The sequence below is a fragment of the Bidens hawaiensis genome, unplaced genomic scaffold (assembly GCF_021521415.1).
Source record: "Bidens hawaiensis isolate Kalapana, Puna unplaced genomic scaffold, B.hawaiensis_p1.1 tig00005013_1, whole genome shotgun sequence".
Lineage (NCBI taxonomy): Eukaryota > Viridiplantae > Streptophyta > Magnoliopsida > Asterales > Asteraceae > Bidens > Bidens hawaiensis.
Genome location: NW_027491317.1, coordinates 439,183 through 461,663, shown reverse-complemented (window position 1 = coordinate 461,663; position 22,481 = coordinate 439,183). Strand labels below are relative to the sequence as shown.

Below are 22,481 nucleotides of genomic sequence, written 5' to 3'. Positions count from 1 at the left end.
TAAGCTTCCTTTTTAAGACAAAAAGAACCTCATACATTAATAAATTATAATAAAATCCTTTTATTCACAATAACAAACCAATAAATTTAACAGTGAACAAAACTTAAATCTCCCAAGACTCGATTCCACTACAATCGAATAACACAAGCGGTGTCACTCTTCTGGTCAACGATTTCAAAACCCAGTCGAACAAACACACACTTGCAATCAAATTGGCCCCACACCCCAATTAATCGGACCAAAACGCTTCATTCCAACATTAAATATCCCCATTCAATAACAAACCATAAACTTGCAAACCGGAAGAACCGATCCCGACGTCAAAACAAGGCACAGTGTGACAAAATATCGACGACAAAATCGGGTCAAACCCTGGTTTTCGGTCTTCACCAGCAAAATCTGTCCGTACACTTTCCAGTACGAAAAGATGTTCATATGTCCCAATACCACAATCACAGCACAAAATGAGGATGACGTCATCATGGGTATCCACCATTTGTGACAAACCGCGTCTGCGCCATTATTATTATTATTCGATGACCCGAATAAAATTGTGAAAAAAAGAATATGAAACGCGAAGAAAAATAAACAGAGTTGGAATACTTCTCTTCGGAGAGTATCCAATCGGGTTTCTTTTAAGGCGATCAGATCTTCTTCTCTTTGTAATAGCTTTAGAAGCAAGAGATGGCCCGGGGAATCGGAGATTTCCATTAGCAGGTGGTCTTTGAGAGCGGAGTTTAGTTTGCTTTCGTGGTCTGAGGATGCCGGGATTTCAACGAGGTGGTGGTGGTGGAGATCTTCGGTTTCGGCCATTGGTGAAGTTAAAAGAATGAATTAAATTTAAGTAGATGAAATGAATCTGAAATGTGAGATTGTGGGTACGATGTGGTTAGATTTTGAATTAGTAAGGTGAGATTTGGATGATTCAATTGTCGATTTGTTGTTGGATATTTTGAGGGGTTTTATGAACGCCTGAGATGCAACGGTCTCTTTCCTTGTTTCTTGCCTCCAACGGTCACATTTTTTTCATTTTGCTAAATTCACAGTTTACTCCCCTCATACTTTTGTAGTTCAGCTGTTTATACTTTATCCCTCTGTCATATAATTTCTAACGAAAAAAAAACCTAAACTTTAAAATTTAGTTTACACAGTTTGTTATTTATTTAAACATTTTTTTATGTTTTTTCCAAAAATAATGTATTTAAGCCTTTGGGGTGGGTTTTAGTGATAACTCCTCTTAAAGAGAAAACTTAAAAACTTCTAAAAATATCTAAAAAACTATTTTTAACTTTTTTTAAAATTTTTTTTTGAAGTTTCTATTTTTTTCCCATTATTCTTATACGTTGTTATTGGTTCAAAAAAAAAAAACTTGTCGGTATCCTCGTCGGTATAGTGCACATATGTAATAGTGTGCATTGCATATATGCAAAAGTGTTTGTATTGCATAGAATACAACACTATTGCACATATTTGATACACACTATTGTATATATGCAATATAAGACTAATACACACATCGAATACACATTAGTACGTATGTATAATACAATATTAACGCACATGTGCACCACATCGACTTTTATTTTATTATTATTTTTTTTCCATATAATAAACACTACTACACATATACAATACACAAATATTAAATATATGCAATAAAACACTATTAAACTCAAAAATACATAGTAATACACATGTGTAATACAACGGTATCGCACAGTAATACGTATGTGCATTACAGCGGTTTTTTTTAATTTTTTTTATATTTTTCGAGTGAAATATAAAAAAATATAAGAATAATGGCTAAAACAGGATTTTGAAAATATTTTTTTATTTTTAATTAAAACTAATTGTTTAGAAGTTTTTAAGTTTTCTCTTTAAGCGTGAGTTTTCTTTTAATCCTCTCTCTTAAGCCTTTAAGGTAACAAAGAGTTGCAAAATACCAATTAAAAGCAATAAATATGATGAACACGTCAAACATATTTGTTGCTAATTCTTAAGTAGATATTTAAACTCTTTCGTTACATGTTTAGAGAGTATCTAAAACTCATGTTCCAAACATGAACACTTGACTCCCTTGAAGTATCGAGTCTATGGAAATAGTTAAAACACTTGCGTTTGTTAAACTCATGTTCCAAACATATAGTCAATATGGATGTTTCATGTTAGGATATAATTCAATCTCTTTTCTTTTTTAACTCAATTCATATAGTACAAAATGAGTGAATTGTTACTGAATTTATTTTTATGTTGGTTGTGCTCAGTTGGTAGTTTTCGCAATTTTAAGTTTAAGTTAAAGTTAAACGTCAATTGAAACTGAAGAAATATGATCTCGGATTCGCACAAACCGAAATATGCCGAAACTCTTCAAAGGGAAAATGCTAAAAAGGGGAAACTCACTCACAGGCGCACCCCCTGGAGCAAATGGTCTAAGAACGCCACTTAGAGGAAGGTACACCTAGGCCACTGTTAGTAATAGAGTTGTGAGGGAATAAGTACCAATAGGGTATCATCACCTGTACAGCAAGTATGTGTGAGACCATTGCAACAACCACGCCAGTATAGACTTAGTTGAAATCATGTTTCTTCAAAACTAAAATAATGGAATAAAAATCACTAAAATTGAAGACTAAAGTTAAGGGTTCACTTCTAAAAGTGTGGGGAAATCTTATAAAAGTACACACAAGATATTAAAAGTTGAATGTTTTAATCATTTTCGTAAATGAAATTGTATTTAAATAATCCTAACTATGGACTGTTGGCAAATCACAGTCTCCAACTAACGAGTTGGTTGCTGACAGTTCAATCTTTTAACATATTTGCTCCCAACAATCTGCGACTAACGAAAGCCTAACTCTGTTAGTGTGTATATGTGTCAAAATCTCCTTATGTGGCATGCCCACATGTCAAAATGCTTCTTAGGTGCCAAATACATGGCAATAACACCATCTCCCTCTTTACTAACTACCATTGCACCATCACCATGGCAGCCACCACCGCATACAATCACAATCACCCACCACCGTCTTCTCTAATTATGATCGAGTTTGCGAAGGTTGGTCGTCCTTCAATACAGTCGTAGGCTAGAGCTCGTAGGCACTACTACGCGAGTCATCATCACATCCGGCAAACGCGGTGTCGGGAAAACCACAGCCTTTTTTTCCTTTTCCTAGCTCGATTAAGCCTCTCTGGTGTGGCAATCGATTCCAAAGTCGGGCTTCGCAGCCTCGACCTCCTCCTCAACCTAAAACACGACGTCAATTACACCGTCGTAGAAATCTTAAACGTCAATTGCTTTCTCGACCAAGCCCTAGTTCGCGATAAACGATTATCAAACTTTAAATTGCATTGTGTGACATTCGTCAATTTTTGATTCAGATTTGTATTTGTAAACCCGACCCGTTGGGTCATTTCGATGTATTAATTATTATTAATAAAATGCTCCCGACATTTTATGTTCATTGTTATTGCTTATAAATTTTCCGAGCCTTAAACGTTAATTGAGCCGTGCAGGTTAAACACGTAAATAATCCAAAACCGAAAACTATATAATTTAATTATAAAGTTTAGGGTTAAAAGTGTGAGTTTTAAATGGTTAAACGCGTAAATAATCCAAAACCGAAAACTATATAATTTAATTATAAAGTTTAGGGTTAAAAGTGTGAATTTTAAATACTATTAACTTATATTAAGTTACATTTAAAATGCTTATGAAACTTTAGGGGCTAAACTGTAAAATATTCAAAATATAATATTAATAAAATAAATAAACCCTACTCCCCCCCCCCTCCTTTCCCGTTTTTCTAGCGGATATCCGGCCACCGGATTTCCGTCACCGACAATCCCAAAACTACCTCCAGAACTCAATCTTTGAACCGTATTGTTGGTTCAACGCGTTATGCCGCCAATTAACAACGATATCTAGTGTATTAATTAGATTATAACAACCTTTAAGACGCGAATTAAACCCGTTATCCTCGCCGGATTTCCCGGAAATCAAATTAATACGTTTGACACGTACACGCTCCGATTCGTAGTATAAATAGAACCCAAACCTTCATTACAACTTGCTCATTCCTCTTAATCCCCCTCTAATACACGGATTTTCTGTAATTGGGAGCTCTTTGCTTAATTTTCTGACGACCTTAATCTCGGCCAAAACAACACCATATAAGGTAATTGTTATATACAATTTAACATCGTTAAATCAACAAACAAAACCCTTAAACTTAATTGAGTAAACACTAAACAGAAACTGTGAATTAAAATGAGGGTTCTTATGGTGAGGAAGATGAAACAGATGTTTTATATATATAACCTTTTTCATACTTAAAACGAATATCTATCTGGTTCAACTGGTTAACTTATGATAATAGCTCACGACAGACTCGGGTTCCAAACCCGAGTCACGCACACCTTCTTCTTTTTATATAAGCTGTTATATATTATTATTATTATTATTAATATTATTGATTAAACTAATTAGTGTATAAATATAATTAAAACCAAACCTAAAACGGATGTCCTTCCCTAGCTCAACTGGTTAAATAATGAAACTTATAACACCAAGACCCGGGTTCGAAACCCGGGTCAGACACATTTTTTTATTATTTTAATTTTCAGTTTTATTAATACCCATTAAATCATTTTAATCAAATAAAAATCAAAATAAACTTATAAAAACTTTTTAAATTAAATAAAAATTATATAAATTAACTATAAAATATATCTCACCATTTTTACATTGAAAACTAAGTTTCTCGTTTTCGTAAACCGTTATTAAAAATCGCTTATTAAACGTAACATAAACTTTAATTTTCTGAACATCGCCTCGTTAAAGCATTAATTATAATTACGACTTATAAACAATAGTTCAAGTATTTCGGAAGTATAAACTCCATATTCTCGCCGTCAAACTACTTATATCCTATTAATAAACAAGTTACCGTTAAACATAAATAATAATATAATAATCAAAGAGCCATAAAATTTGTAATAAATTGTAATTATTCGTACAATTAATCAACCTTAAAATTTCATTAGAATAGTCGTTAAAAGTCGTGTTTATTCTTATTTATAGTTCGTACGGATTGACTGCTTCGGTTTCCTTTGACGCCTTCGAGTTATTCTTATTCCTTTTTACTTCAATTACTAAAGTGAGTTTTCACAACCCCTTTTTAAATGTTTTATATTTTGGGGTAGCATATGTATGCATTATAAAATTCAAGTATTATTACTTCGATTACTTACAAACTACAATTCAATCATGGACTTGTGTGCTTATTTGTTTAATTGTTATATACATGGAATTAAAGTGGCTGTCTCATTAAGTATGATCATACGCCCCCATTTGCACTCAGGTCCATTTGTATCAAGTGGAAAAGGGACCTTATTATCTGAGTACGTTGGTTGCCCCAACTGGAAAGGACCTTCGTTTGTTCTTTACACTCAGGTCCATTGCATCGACTTAAAGAACCCTTATGTGTTTTTCACAAGTTTTCATGGAATTGTATGGATTTTACGTAGTATTTAAACTGTGGAAATCTCACCAGCTATATTTATAGCTGACTGTATTTTATACATATGTTACAGGTACTGTGATTAGAGGATGAAGGACTAGAAGACGCTTAGAATACCTGAGTTATTTAATAAATGAGACATTTGTTTTTATTATGATTTGATTTCAATTTGTATTCTTATTTGAACTTGTGTTACTTGGCTTATTAATGAATTAATGTTATTATGGTCACAAAATAGTGTTACGTGTGTTTGAACAATTTGTACGTCACACTCGGGCGTTTTCACTTAAGCAGGGGTGCTACACATTGCATTTCAAAATATATGTCACATTATCCCTAAGATTTGAGGAAAAAGCCCTAGTTTGGCAGTTTTAAGGCACAAATTTATAGTGCACATTACTACAACATCTATGTTTGCAAATGGTACGAAGAAAATATGAAATGGTACCAAATATGGGGGCAAGGGGTGTTGGTAATGGAGGTAGGTTGATTTTTAGGTTTGATAGCGAATGAGATGAAAATGATGGTGTGAGTCCCAATTCTAAGTCGGTGGTGGAGGTGGTTATGGTGGTGGTAGGTGGTGGTAATGGCTGCTATGGTAGTGGTGGTGGTGCAATGGTGGTGACAAAAGAGGGTGAAGATGCTAATGTTGTGTATTTGCTACACAAAGAGAATTTTGACATACAGGAATGCCACACAAGAAGGTGTTATATATTGGTATCAAAGCCGTGGCTGTAAGATAGGACATTAGACGTAGTGTTCTAGGTAGCTATAGCTTAATTGTTTAAATGTTTAGGTTGCATGATAGAAAATTATGTGGGCCTATACTTGATTGTTCGAATGCACTTATTACTATTGTACTACTTATTTCCTTTACGCCTTATATACACAAAGCACACACAAGTCCAAGGCTTATTCCTAACAGCAAAGATTTTCAAAACTTTCAAATCAATTTTTACTATGGTGTTCCGATAATTCTCTGCATAAAAATGATTCATCGTGGCGGGTATGTAGTAACTGGAAGGGGGACGTGCTTGTTTCCCGAACTCTTGACACCAAGGTTCATGAAACCTAAGGATAAGCAATGCGCATATATCCAATCAGACGCTTGACCCAGTTGCTTACCTGGAGAGTTCGGGAAGGGCATGAAACTTATTAGGCCAAAACGTACCACACCAAACGCCATACAAATCACCACTTTATGTTTTCAACCGTGATCATGTCCTCTTTGTGATAAGGATATGGTTGCATCCCTTAGGATGTCACACAAGTCATGGTGGTTCATGTGACGTTTGACTCCGACCCTCAATGTTTTACAATGTGTTTTAACCGAAAGTCTGTCAAGTCATGGTGATACACGAATATCCAGCTTTTGGTTCGATTTATTTTTGAAATTTCGATTTTGTGTTGGAACATAAGAGTCCATGGTGGTTCATGGAAACCCTAAGTTCCTCACAGCACTTATTATATTTATGGTTTTCATATTTTAACAAACTTTACAAAAGATTTATTTTCTTTGTATATATCATGCATTATTCCGAGTCTCACGATTTTCGAAACCTTTGTTCACAGAATGGCTTCCCGCAACCTTAACCGTCGATCATCTGGAACCTCTAGCCGCAAGATAACTTCTCAGGTCACCAAGCACCTGACAGCGTTAGTCCCTAATTTCAGACCCAGATGCACCAGAACATCATGGCTAACTCTAACCCTCTTCCTCCCCCGCCTTCAGCTCCCGTTGTGACCTTCAAAAACTTTACTAATGCCAAACCTACCACTTTTGACAGAACTCAAGGTGCCACTGCCCTACTTCAGTGGTACGAAAAGGTGGAGAGCGTGTTTTTCCAAATTGAGTGTCCTGATGATAAGCGAACCCGATTCGCTACAAGTATGTTCAAGAAAGGCGCTCTTACATGGTGGGTCAAGGAAAAGTCGACCCATGGTGCTGAAGCTGCCATGGCCTTGCCATGGAACGAATTGAAGGATCTCATAACCCGACAGTTTTGTCCTCCGAATGAGCTTATGAATTTGGAGGCTGAGTTTTGGAACCTTAAGCAAGAGGGTGGTGAGCACTCTGCTTACATCACTCGTTTCAACGAGCCAAGTGTGTTGGTACCGCATCTTGTCACCCCCTATTCATGTGCCATCGATAAGTATATTTGGGGACTACCGAGACAAATTCAAGATAGTGTCTTTAGTAGTTCTCCTAAGGAACTTGGCGTTGCGATCAATCTAGCCACAAATTAACCGACAACCATGTCAAAGTCGGGACTTTGACGCTGAAATCATCCAAGAAACCAATCGATAAAGCTGCTACTGAACCAAAAGAAACCAAGCCCGAACCATCCAAACCCTCTTACTCTTCCACCCATCACCGCGAAAGAAAGCGCAAGAACTACGTTCTAACCTAACAAGCCGCACCCCAACCCAAAACCAACCCCGAACCACCTTTCAAGAAGCCTTATAATGGACCCCATCCCCATTGCACCACTTACTTTCGTCACCATTCGGCAAATTCCGCTTGTCGCCAATGCAACCGTTGTAACCGCTTCGGACATTTTAGTACCACCTGTCGTGAAACCACCATAACGGCTCCCCCGAGGGCTGCTCAACCAAATCCCCGACCCATGCCATATGTCCAACCTGTTAACCAAATGCAGGCTTGCTATAATTGTGGTGAACCTGGCCATTTTAGTAGTGCTTGTCCACGACTCGCAAACGTTAACACACTTCGGCTGGCTCCTTCTCCGCAATTCCAGCTTCAAGCATACCAAGCCTACCAAGCTATCCAACCGCAAATCCCTCAACTGATGGCTAATCAAGCTCCACCACCGCTAGCTATCCAGGCACCCGCACCTCAAGAGGGTCAAGCCGTTCAAGCTCCTCAAGATAACTGTGGGCGTGCTTTAATGATGAATGCCCACCAAGCGCAACAAAACGGTGACGTGGTGAACGGTACGTTTCTTGTAGACGACCACTTTGCATCTATATTATTTGACACCGGTGCCGATATGAGTTTTGTGTCTTTTGAATTTAGTCCTTTCTTGCTAAACCTCAGTCTAAACTTAAGAGCTCGTACACTGTTGAAGTAGAAAATGGTAAATCCGTGACAATCGATTCCGTATTTGAAGTTGCAAGATGAATCTTAATGGCCACGTGTTCTCAATCGACCTCATCCCGATGCAATTGGGAAGTTTCGACATCATAGTAGGCATGGATTGGTTGTCCTCTCACCATGCCGAGATCGTTTGCTTCGAGAAGATCATTCGTATTCCGATTGCCGATGGTCAAACTCTTCGTGTTATTGGTGAAAAGCCTTCTCCTTCGAGCCTTAACCTTATAACTTGCTCACAAGCCCATACGTACTTACGCAAGAAGTATGTAGCATTCGTGGCTCACGTGGTTGAAAAGAAGGAACAAAAGATTGAAGACATTCCGGTTGTTCATGAGTATTCTGAAGTATTTCCCGATGAGGTTCCTGGTCTTCCTCCCATTCAAGAAGTTGAATTCCGGATTGATCTCGTGCGTGGTGCAACTCCGATTGCAAAGGCTCGCTACCGTCTTGCACCCTCCGAGATGCAAGAATTGTCGACCCAACTCCAAGAACTTTCGGACAAAGGGTTCATCCGCCCTAGTTCGTCTCCATGGGGCGCACCTGTGTTGTTTGTCAAGAAGAAAGACGGCTCCTTTCGTATGTGTATCGACTACCGAGAGCTCAACAAGCTGACGGTCAAGAATCGTTACCCCTTGCCTTGCATCGACGATCTCTTTGATCATCTTCAAAGAGCTTCTTGCTTCTCCAAGATTGATTTTCGTTCGGGTTATCATCAACTTCGCGTGCATGAAGATTATATACCCAAGACCGCCTTTCGGACTTGATACGGACATTACGAGTTTAGGGTTATTCCCTTTGGGTTAACCAATGCACCCGCGGTGTTCATGGACCTCATGAACCGCATGTGCAAGCCATACTTAGATAAATTAGTATTTGTCTTTATTGATGATATTCTCATATATTCTAAGTCCAAAACCGAGCATACAAAGCACCTTCATTCCATCCTTGATCTCTTGAGAAAGAAACGACGATGGGCCGAATTAATTAGCGATTACGACTACGAAATTCGCTACCATCCTGGTAAAGCGAATGTTGTAGCCGATGCCCTTAGTCGAAAGACCCATGTGAAATCTATCTTGCTTCATAGTGTGACCGTTCAAACCGATCTCCAACTCCGAATCTTTGAAGCCCAACATGTCTCAGTCACTAAGGGTAATATGCATGACGAAATGTCTTGTGGCGCTGAGCTTCAACTCGAAACTAAGCGTGATGGTTTGTTGTATTACCTTAATCGCTTGTGGGTTCCCAATCGTGACAATCTTCGTACTTTCATCTTGGATGAAGCTCATAAGTCACGATATTCCATTCATCCCGGTGTGGATAAAAATTATTTCGACTTACGATCCATATTTTGGTGGCCGAATATGAAGAAAGACATTGCATTGTACGTCACAAAGTGCCTTACTTGCGCTAAAGTTAAGGCCGAGCATCAGTGACCATCTGGTTTACTCGTGCAACCGCACATCCCGATTTGGAAGTGGGAAGATGTGACCATGGATTTCATGTTTAAACTCCCAACCACTCGAAACCGCCACAATGGTATTTGGGTTATTGTTGACCGTTTGACTAAGTCCACGAACTTCATTCCAATCCACGAAAAGTTCTCGGTTGATCAACTCGCGAAGATCTATGTTCAACGTATCGTGCATCGTCATGGTGTACCCTTGCGTATTATTTCTGACCGTGATAGTCGTTTTATCTCGCACTTTTGGTCATCTTTGCAAACCGCGTTGGTAACTCGTTTGGACCTTAGCACCGCCTATCACCCTCAAACCGATGGGCAATCCGAGCGAACGATTCAAACGCTTGAGGATACGCTTAGGTCTTGTGTTTTGGATTTTGGTGGAAACTAGGATTCTCATCTTCATTTGATTGAATTCTCCTACAATAACAGTTTTCACACGAGCATCGGTATGGCTCCATTTGAAGCACTTTATGGTCATAAGTGTCGTTCTCCTATTTGTTGGAATGAGATTGGTGAAACCCAAATCACCAATCCCGAACTTGTCCAAGAGACCATTGATCGAATTGCGCAAATTCGACAAAACCTTTTAGCCGCTCATAGTCGCCAAAAGAGTTATGCTGATAACTGTCGACGACCTCTTAAGTTTAACGTGGGTGATCGTGTTCTTCTCAAAATATCTCCTTGGAAGGGTGTTATTCATTTCGGTAAGAAAGGTAAACTATCTCCTCAATATGTTGGACCTTTCAAAATTCTTGATCGTGTTGGTAGTGTGGCCTATACTCTAGAACTTTCGCAAGAACTCGCGAATGTACATCCGACGTTTCATGTGTCAAATCTTAAGAAATGCTTAGCCAAGGGAAATCTCCACATACCACTTGCCGAAGTGCGCATCGATGAGTCTATGCACTTTGTTGAGAAATGGTGTGTTGCAAAATATATTAGTCTTTTGCACTTGGTTTAATAAGAAATCATGCTAATTATAACGTTTATGTGTCGATATTAGCATGTACTTACATATTTTCATAAATCCAGGTTCCCGTGCATGGAAAGAGCGAAAACGAGGCTAAATCATGAAGAAACGAGCACATGGGAGAATGCACGAGAGTGAAAAAAGAAAACTAGAAAATACAAATGGATTGAAAGTGGAGATATTAGATGAGAATATGATAAAGGGTTGAAATACGAAGTCGTAGGAAAAACAGAGCTAAAACGAATATTCTACGAGCGAAATAAAGAAAATTATAAAATAATATGTTAGATTTATCCTTCGCGCGGCGCGAAGGATAGAGCTTCATGCTACGCGGCTCGAGGTGCTCAGAAAGGGAAATCGATTGTTATGTCATTTTTTGATCCCTCGTAGAACAAAGATTGGTGCTACGCGCGGCTCGGAGGACCGTATGTCGGCAAAAAGTATTATAAATCCTATATAAATTATTTTTATCAACCCTAATCAAAGAATTCAACCTTTAACTGTCCCTCAGGGATCCTTGGGGTGATTTTGGAGCAGAAGAGTGTTTGGGATCGAGATGTTATAGGCCGGTGCACGAGATTGATCATTAAGCGAGTCTCGGGTTCGTTTATTCGGTTGTTCATGTGTTTTCTTCAATTTCCAGAATATGTATGTGCTTCATTATTTTATTTTGCTGCTGTTCTTGATTATTATCGGCTAGATTCCCGTTCTACCTAGGTTTTTGATGAATACTTTGTGATTTACGGATTTTTATCGGTTTATTGGATCTTATTGTTGGTTTAATGCTAAAGTAAAGAACTTTATTACAATTGTTATGATGTGTATGCGTATTTATGTCTGATTTATCGTCTTTCTTTGTTCCACATGTGTCTTGTTGAATGTATTTCAGTTATTGATGAATGTTTAGGTCACTTACTGTGTGTTGTGATTATTTTATGGTTTTGCTAGACGTAGTAATTGTCACACCCCAACATAGAGCCCAGGCGTGTGACCAATAGTTAGTATCTGTTTTGAAAATATATCAGAGTTGCTGGTTTATTTTAGCGGAAGACTTAGAGGTTTTAATATAATATTAATTTACAATGAAAATTACTTGGGAATTAAATACCCATGTTGAGGTTTACAAAATATTGTTTTTATCATTAAAAGGATTTATAACAAAATTTGAGCCATCATGCGGTGCGAACTTCTATCTTCTGGGATGACTCTATTCCTTGTATCTAGTAATCATCAAACTTAATTACCTGCAAGAGGGGTTAAAATACGTCAGCTACATGCTGGTGAATAGTTATGACTCTAAAAGCATTTAAATAACAGCTATAATACAGATATAGTTTTCTTAACAATCTCAGCAGATATATTACTATACCCAGTACATGTAACACTGCCCTACACACACACAAGTCTCCGAACCACGTAGCCCCTTCCGGAGAAACTATATATGACCATTAGCCCGCGGCCACGTAGCCTTTGACTGTTTAGGCTTAACGGTTATGTTTGGATCCAGACACATGTATATTCGGTGTGAGTTGTTTTATTCTCTAATTTGTATTAAAACATTTTAGAGATCACGTAATCTCATGCAAATGTTGACTGACTCTATAAGACAAACAACTTGTCTATCTTATAGAGTATAGATATGTTTTGACTGATTTGTAAAGGTTTAAGGTATTAACCTGTAATGATGATGTGATTGTTTGAAAACCTTTCTTGATTGTGACTGATTGTTAACCTATAAACAAATAGGTTTCAATGATCACCCTGATGGTGTTTCTTGATTAGACTGCAGACTTTAAGTCTCGTTTTAACCTTGATTAGGTTTGTGAATGTATTTTCAAATCATGATTGTATTTGTGTGATGTTTGGTGTAGCATACTTTGGCCTAATAGGGTTTATCACCTTGGCAAACTTCTCCAGGTAAGTAAACGGGTCCCGCAGTTGATTGGGATGTGTACGAATTACTTACCTTAGGCAAGAAGAGTCTACTAATGATATCCCCCTTCCAGTTACTACATGCTCGTCAAAATATAGTTTTGTATAACATTATATTTATAAAAATAATGCTTGATTGAAATCTGTTTGTGAATGCTTTTGAAAATACTTTCAAGGTTAAAGGTCATAGCCTTGACTGAGTCTATGCTTAATATATTAGGATTGACAATAACTTATACTGAGATTCTATCTTAGTGAATGCTTGGAATACTAATGCTAAGGCAGAACGATTGTTTAGTTGGCAGAACTTCGCTCCTAACTTGCTTAACTGCTCTACGGCACTTTATAACTCCAATACTTGCATGAACTTCATGAAAACGGACCTAGGAACTTCTTTGCAAAGCTGGCATGCTTTTCAACACTAAGTGTGTGTTTTTGATGGTGAATGTGGGATGAATGGGGTTTAAACCCGTCGCCCCCTTTTATAGGCAAAGTTTTGTGGAACGTCGCGTAGCGCGATGGTCTTTTCCTTAGGCCATCGCGTAGCGCGACGCCGCAATTAACAAGGTAATGCCACGTGTTGACAAGTGGTTGGCCACGTGGCCTTGATTACTTAATGGGGTATCGCGTAGCGCGATGCCCATCTGACTCCTGGTCGTCACGTAGCGCGGCGCCCCCTTTTTCTTGGCTTTCTAGGAATCTGCATTGCGTAGCATGATGATCCTATTTATCTACCCATCGCGTAGCGTGATGGTTCTGAAAAATCCAATTTTTCATTTTCAATCCTTTAGGTTTCAGAATTGTCACTTTTGGCCCAAAATTGATCAGGCTATTCCCGAGATGTTACATCCTCCCCACCTTTAGAATAATCTCGTCCTCGAGGTTTATTGAAATAAGTATGGGTATTTTCTTTTCATTTCCGATTCAAGTTCCCAGGTATACTCAGGTCCACGTCTTGAATCCCAACGAACTTTTACCAATTTAAGTCATTTACGTTTGAGAAACTTAATCATACTGTCTTCAATTTGAATTGGTTGTTCAAAAAACTTAAGCTTCTCATTAACTTTGACGTCTTTTAATGGCATAGCAAGAGTTTCATCAGCTAAACATTTACGTAGATTTGATACATGAAACACATCATGAATGCCTTTCATTTCATCGGGTAATTCCAGCCTATATGCAACAGGTCCTATTCTTTCAAATATTTTGAATGGCCCTACGAAACGCAGACTTAATTTTCCTTTCTTTCCAAATCATGCTACACCTTTCCAAGGTGATACTTTAAGTAGTACTTTGTCTCCTATTTGAAATTCCAAAGGCTTACGGCGAACATTAGCATAACTTTTCTGTTTATCTTTTGCCGCTTTCAATCGTTATCGTATCTGGATTACTTGATCAGTGGTCCTTTGAACGATTTCAGGACCTGATAACTGGTTATCCCTGTTTCTGACCAACATACGGGCGTTCTACATCCGTCCATATAATGCTTCGAATGGTGCCATTTGGATACTCGTATGATAACTATTGTTGTACGAAAATTCCATTAGCGGTAAATGAGTATCCCAACTTCCTCCTAACTCAATCACACATGCACGAAGCATATCTTCTAACGTCTGGATAGCGCGTTCACTTTGATCATCTGTTTGTGGGTGATACGCAGTACTTAAATTCAATTGAGTTCCCATAGCCTTTTGAAAACTTGCCCAAAATTTTGGAACGACTATCTCTGTCGGAGATGATAGACAGCGGCACACCATGCAAAGATACAATATTTTCAACATATAATCGTGCCAATTTATCCATGCTATAAGATTCTTGTATTGGGATGAAATGAGCCGATTTCGTTAATCTGTCTACGATAACCCAGATCGCATCATTTTGTCGAGCAGTTTTTCGTAACTTCATAATAAAGTCCATGGTTATCATATCCCATTTTCATATCGGGATTTCAGGCTGCTGTAATAACCCCAACGGCTTTTGGTTTTCAGCTTTTACTTTTGAACATGTTAAACACTTGGCAACATATATGGCAATGTCCTTTTTCATGCCAATCCACCAATAATCATTTTTCAAATTATGATACATCTTATCACCTCTCGGATGCATCATATATTTTGACTTACGGGCTTCATCAAGAATTTTAATTCTCAATTCTCCAACCATTGGTATCCATACCCTTTTTCCTAGTCAAAGTATTTGATCTTCACCCTTAGTTAATTGATCAATCGTTCCATTCTCTTTTTCAGCCTTGATTTTTCTTCTTCTATGCCAATTTCTGAGCTTCTTTAATTTGTTTGATCAAGTCTACTTTAAGTTCTAGTATTAAGGCTCGAACTCTTTTTGGTTTGTCATGTTCCTTTCTGCTCAAGGCATCTGCCACAACGTTGGCTTTCCCTTCATGATAATAATTTCACAGTTATAGTAATTCAAAGTTTCCATCCAACGCCTTTGCCTCATATTCAATTCCTTCTGATCAAAAATATGCTTCAAACTCATGTGATCAGTATATATGGTGAACTTAACACCATACAAATAATGTCTCCATAGCTTTAATGCAAAAATTATCGCACCCAATTCCAAATCATATGTAGTGTAATTCTTTTCATGGACCTTCAATTGTCTTGAAGCATATGCAATGACTTTCTTTCCTTGCATCAAAACACATCCCATACCCGTGTGCGATGCATCACAGTATATAGCAAAGTCATCCTGACCTTCTGGCAAAGCCAAAATTGGCGCATTTGTTAATTTCTCTTTTAATGTCTAAAATGCTTGTTCTTGCTTTGGTCCCCATTCAAACTTGCCCGAATTTCGAGTAAGTGCCGTTAGCGGGACAGCTGTTCTTGAAAAATTTTGGATAAACCTTCGATAATATCCAGCTAGACCTAGAAAACTTCTTACTTAAGTGTGTCTTTGGTTTTTCCCATTTGGTTATGGCTTCTATCTTAGCTGGGTCAACTTGGATTCCTTTTGCATTTACAATATGACCAAGAAATTGAACATCCTGTAAACAAAATTCACACTTCGAGAATTTGGCATATAACTTTTCTCTTCTCAAAGTTTCCAGCATAACCTTCAGATGAACTCGATGATCTTCTTCTGATTTGGAATATATAAGAATATCATCAATGAACACAATAACAAATTTATCAAGATATGGTTTGCAAATTCAGTTCATCATATCCATGAATGCTGCCGAAGCATTAGTGAGTCCGAAAGGCATAACTGTGAACTCATAATGCCCGTACCTTGTTCTAAATGTCGTTTTAGGAATATCTTCTTCTTGGACCTTTAATTGATGATATCCTGATCTAAGCTCAATTTTAGAAAAATAACTTGCACCTTGAAGTTGATCAAACAGATCATAAATCCTGGGAAGCGGATATTTGTTCTTGATTGTGACCTAATTCAGCTCCCGATAATCTATACACATTCCCATTGAACCTTCCTTCTTTTTGAAAAACAATATCGGAGTTCCCCATGGTGAAGAACTTGGTCATATAAATCCTTTTTCTAACAGTTCGTCCAATTGTTTCTTCAATTCTTTCATTTCAGTGGGTGCTAGTCTATAAGCAGACTTAGCTATTGGTGAGGTTCCTGGCACTAAATCAATTTTAAATTCTACCTCTCTGTCTGGCAGAATTCCTGGTAACTCATTAGGAAATACATCCTTGAATTCTGAGACAATCGGCACATCTTCCATCTTCTTCGATTCGGGTTCTTTGGTTACGAAATCCATAAAAGCAAGACATCCCTTACCTAAACAACAACCGGCTTTTATCTTTGAAATTATTCCAACTTTTCCTACCTCTTTATCTCCAATTATCTGAATGATTTTACTATTTGGTGTTCGAATTTAAATCGCCTTATCACTACATAGGATACGGGCTTGGTTCATCGCCAACCAATCCATTCCTAAATCAACATCGAATACTGATAAGGTCATGGGTAATAATCGTACAGGTATATCATAACTGGCTAATGAAATCGTTGCATTACCTAAGGCCTCAGTTATTTTAATCAATTCACCATTTGCAGTTTCAACTTCAAGATGATCATCTAATTTTACTAGAGGTGTATTTAATAGACTACAAAACATATGGTCTATGAAACTTTGATTAGCACCGGAGTCAAATAACACTCTAGCATAAGGTTATTGATAGGAAACGTACCGGTAATCACATCCGGTATATCTGCTGCCTTTTGTGTGTCAAGCATAAAAACTCGGGCATTTCCTTTTCGACCATCTGTTTTTGCACCACTTCCACTTGCTCCTGTTGTGGTGACTGTTGGCTTCCTCTTTGGACAATTCGTACAAAATGCCCCTTCTCTCCATAATCAAAACATACAACCGTTTTTCTCTTGAAATCAGCTTCTATGTGACCAGGCTTTTTATAAAAATTATAGGTGACGGTGTTGACTGGTTGTAAACATTTACCATAGTGCCCTCTTCCACATGACTTACAAACGGGACGAGTGTACATAAATGTCCCTTCCTTCTTTTTCTCAGCCTTCCTCTCCTTTCTCCAACAAGCAATTTCTCCTCATTCTTTTTCTTCTCATCACGATTCCGGATCATTCCGTCCATTAGATATCCGGCTAACTCCATTGCTGACTCAATTGTCGCAGGCATGTGCGAACGAACTAAATCACGGATTTCAATTGGTAATCCGTTAATGTATCTAGTCACTTTGTTAAACTCGAGGGTGACCAGATGTGGAACAATGAGACAATACTCCAAAAACTTGGTTTTATACTCCGTTAAATTGGTTCCAATAACCCGGTGATTCCACAACTTCGTTTGAATTTGGTCTATTTCGTTAGTCGGACAGAACCTTTTCAAGATCATTTCTTTAAACACCTTCCACTCCAAATTATATAAGCTTTCTCTACCGTTGACTTAGATGAGAGTATTCCACCACTCTAGTGCCTCTCCCTTAAACATCTGGGAGATATACTTAACTTTTTCTGTTTCTGAGCACTTGCTGATGATCACAATTGATTCCATCTCCTCCAACCATCGGAGGGTTACAATCGCTCCCTTATCTCCATAGAACTCCTTGGGGCTGTAAATTTTGAATACTTTAAAATCACATCCTTCTTGAAGTTTTAATTTCTTTATTTTATTTGGTAGCTCATTTTCTGCAGTCGAGCTATTAACACTTACTTCTTCTTTCTTTTCTGGTTCTTTCTTTTCTGTTTCCTTCTTTTTAGACTCTTTCTTTTCGGTTTCTTTCCTAATTTCCCTTTTTGACTGAATAGTTTCATTTTTTCTTTGACTTGGTCTTTTTTGAACGGGATGCTGTTATACTTGGATTATTTTTCATCAATTCAACTAATGGGTTAACAGCTTCCTTAATCATATCACGAATACCACACACGTACTCTAGAGGTATTGCTCGAATATTTTCCTCCACTGTCCTTTCAATATTGTTATTATCTTGGACAGTTGGGTTACTATCAGCTTTCTCTTTTCCGAACATGCTGTAAAATAAAGATAATAATAGTTTAAGACACAGTAGTATAACTTTTCCATTTCACTTTGATTTATGATACATTGGAAAAGGAAATATAACAACAACATTACATAATAGTTCGTTCTAATCTGACCAACTTTTTGACAAGACTTTTCATCTTATCACACTTCTTTATTATTTTCTTCCCTATTTTCTTTTTATCCACCCTTTCATTCCTAAGTTCATCCACCACCACGTTGGGCGGATTTGGATAACCTGTGGGTACTGATGCTGTAGGGAATAAATAAGCATTTTCTCTAGGATATAAGTGGGGGTTTGCTACGTATGCCTGCATTTCTTCATCAGGTATGTTGTTGGTGTAAAATTCCTCAATCAGACGTCCTCCTTCTCTTATCTCGTTAGCTTGTTCCGAGATTGTTGGGATGGGACCTACATATGGGGGAAATGGAGGATGAACTCTTCTTCTTCTTCCTCAGGATCTGATTCATCTTCTGGCATATGTGATTGTACAGGATTACGGCGACCTGGTCCTGCTAAAATTTGAGCACTCAAGGGTGGCGATCCGAAATGCCATCTGCTTGGGTCCGAGTGACAATTCATCCAGCTAAAGGAGTCGGTATAAATTTCCTGCTTAAATCTACTCTGAACTTCTACTTCCTCTATCGGGTGATATTGTGGATTGTTCTCATATGTGTCGTCCGATATCTCAATCGGCATTTGTTAGCTACCTGGTAGATATACTGGTTAAGTCCGTATGGTAAATTCAGAACTATCGGCTGCTCCCGTCGGAAAAGGCTAGTATAGTAACAATTATTGTTGCTGGTGGCCATATCTGGTGGATTAGGGATAGGTGTGGGATTAGTTCTTCTAGCGACTCGATGCTTATGACCAAGATAATTAACATACGACATCTACACTTAATTAGTCTTAGGGATAGAAAATATTACCAATCCTATATTATCCCTATATAATATTAATAATAATAATAATCATAATAATAATAATAATAAAAATAATCTTAAGGTTAAAGCTTAGGTACTATTATCATAATACCACATTCGCTAAAACCGATGGCTCTGATACCAACCTGTCACACCCCAACTTAGGGCCTAGGCGAGTGACCAATAGTTGGTATCTGTTTTGAAAATATATCAGAGTTGCGGGTTTATTTTTGCGGAAGACTTAAAGGTTTTAATATAATATTAATTTACATTGAAAATTATTTGGGAATTAAATACCCAAGTTAAGGTTTACAAAATATTGTTTTTATCATTACAAGGATTTATAACAAAATTTGAGCCACCATGCGGTGCGAACTTCTATCTTCTGGGATGACTCTATTCCTTGTATCTAGTAAGCATCAAACTTAATTGTCTGCAAGAGGGGTTAAAATACGTCAGCTACATGCTGGTGAATAGTTATGACTCTAAATGCATTTAAATAACAGTTATAATACAGATATAGTTTTCTTGACAATCTCAGCGAATATATTACTATACCCGGTATATGTAACACTGCCCTACACACACACAATTCTCCGAGCCACGTAGCCCATTCCGGAGAAACTATATATGACCATTAGCCCGCGGCCACGTAGCCTTTGACTGTTTAGGCTTAACGATTATGTTTGGATCCAAACACATGTGTATTCGGTCTGAGTTGTTTTATTCTCTAATTTGTATTACAATGTTTTAGAGATCACGTAATCTCATGCAAATGTTGACTGACTCTATAAGACAAACAACCTGTCTATCTTATAGAGTATAGATATGTTTTGACTGATTTGTAAATGTTTAACATATTCACCGGGTACCGATGATGTGATTGTTTAAAAACCTTTCTTGATTGTGACTGATTGTTAACCTATAAACAAATAGGTTTGAATGATCACCCTGATGGTGTTTCTCGATTAGACTCCAGACTTTAAGTCTCATTTTAACCTTGATTAGGTTTGTGAATGTATTTTGAAATCATGATTGTATTTGTGTGACGTTTGGTGTAGCATACTTTGGCCTAATAGGGTTTATCACGTTGGCAAACTTCTCCAGGTAAGTAAACTGGTCCCGCGGTTGATTAGGATGTGTATGAATTACTTACCTTAGGCAAGAAGAGTCTACTAATGATATCCCCCTTCCAGTTACTACATGCCCGTCAAAATATAGTTTTGTATAACATTATATTTATAAAAATAATGTTTGATTGAAATCTGTTTGTAAATGCTTTTGAAAATACTTTCAAGGTTAAAGGCCATAGCCTTGACTGAGTCTAAGCTTAATATAATAGGATTGACTATAACTTAAACTAAGATTCTACCTTAGTGAATGCTTGGAATATTTATGCTAAGGCAGGACGATTGTTTAGTTGGCAGAACTTCGCTCCTAACTTTCTTAACTACTTTACAGCTCGTTATAACTCCAACACTTGCACGAACTTCACGTAAACGGACCTAGGAACTTCTCGGAAAAGCTAGCACGCTTTCCAACACTAAGTTTGTGTTTGTGATGGTGAATGTAGGATGAATGGGGTTTAAACCCATAGCCCCCTTTTATAGGCAAATTTTTGGGGAACGTTGCGTAGCGCGATGGTCTTTTCCTTAGGCCATCGCGTAGTGCGACGCTGCAATTAACAAGGTAATGCCACGTGTTGACACGTGGTTGGCACTTGGCCCTGATTATTTAATGGGTATCGCGTAGCGCAATGCCCATCTGACTCCGGGTCGTTGCGTAGGGCGGTGCCTCCTTTTCGTAGCGCGGTAATCCATTGGAACATTGGTTGGTTTTTTGTTAGAACTTCATATTCTACCTATCTAGATAGCTTACAGGTGGTAGATAGTCGAGTTATCTTTGGGGTTAGGAGTTTAGGTTTAAACACTCTGACATGAGGTTTCCCTAGATTTCCCTAGTCTCATTGTAATTCCGTGTTTATCGGTTGGTTTTAGGTTACCCCTTGCACTTTAGGGTGTATTGAGATAGTGAGACCGACGAGTGATCTGTCTTTTAGGGTGCTTTAGTATTGTTGGAAAGACTGACAGGTAATCCGACCAACCGGTAAGGTTAAACGCCACTTAGAGTTTCCTTTTAGGTCACACCCAAAGAATGATCAGGGATCCACTAGGTTATCTAAGTGTGTCATATTATAAGATCCCGGTTCCATCATAGTTTCAATAGCCGAGAGAGATCCGAGATTCATAAGTAGGATTCTAAACCTAGTTAGTGATTCTCCTAACTTTGAGTTCGTCTAGGTGATCGTATCAAAGTCTATTAGTGTCAGTTTTAGTTTAAGTATTCTTTAGTTAATAGTTAAGAAATAAAAAACACAAAAAATCAATTAAATATATTTATTAAGTTTTTAGTCGGAGTCTAGTATAGGTGTCGCTAGTGTCCTTTGGGTTCGATATCCCGGACTTCATTAGGCTTTACTACAGTCGATAGGTACGCTTGCCTGTATAGTGGTCTTGCATTAGAAGAGTCTAGGTTTATAAATTTAAAACTAGAGTGTCTAGTTTAGGTTAAGTTTTTATAGACCGCTTTGTGCATATCAAGAAACCAGTGGAAATCATGGACCGCAACGACAAAGAGACCAAACGTAGCCGTATACCTTAGGTAAAGTTTCGTTGGGAATCTAAGCGAGGCGCTGAATTTACTTGGGAGCGGGAAGACTAAATGCGAACTAAGTATCCTCATTTGTTTGATATGGATTATTTAAACTAATTTCGAGACGAAATTTTCAAAAGTAGGGAATGCTGTGACATTCGTCAATTTTCGATTCGGATTTGTATTTGTAAACACGACCCGTTGGGTCATTACGATGTATTAATTATTATTAATAAAGTGTTCCCGACATTTTATGTTCATTGTTATTGCTTATAAATTTTCCGAGCCATAAACGTTAATCGAGCCGTGCGGGTTAAACGCGTAAATAATCTAAAACCAAAAACTATATAATTTAATAATAAAGTTTAGGGTTAAAAGTGTGAATTTTAAATACTATTAACTTATATTAA

General features: G+C 37.7%; 1 protein-coding gene across 1 annotated transcript; it reads right to left on the bottom strand.

Moving 5' to 3' along the window:
- Nucleotides 1–273: 273 nt before the first annotated feature.
- Nucleotides 274–813, bottom strand: LOC143628503 (uncharacterized). The gene has a single exon (XM_077098080.1). The coding sequence runs from the start codon at nucleotides 811–813 to the stop codon at nucleotides 274–276; it is 540 nt and encodes a 179-aa protein (XP_076954195.1).
- Nucleotides 814–22,481: the final 21,668 nt, after the last annotated feature.

Bases quoted from the DNA above. Each gene is read 5' to 3' on its own strand.
- LOC143628503 (XM_077098080.1), bottom strand. From the start codon at position 813: ATGGCCGAAACCGAAGATCTCCACCACCACCACCTCGTTGAAATCCCG.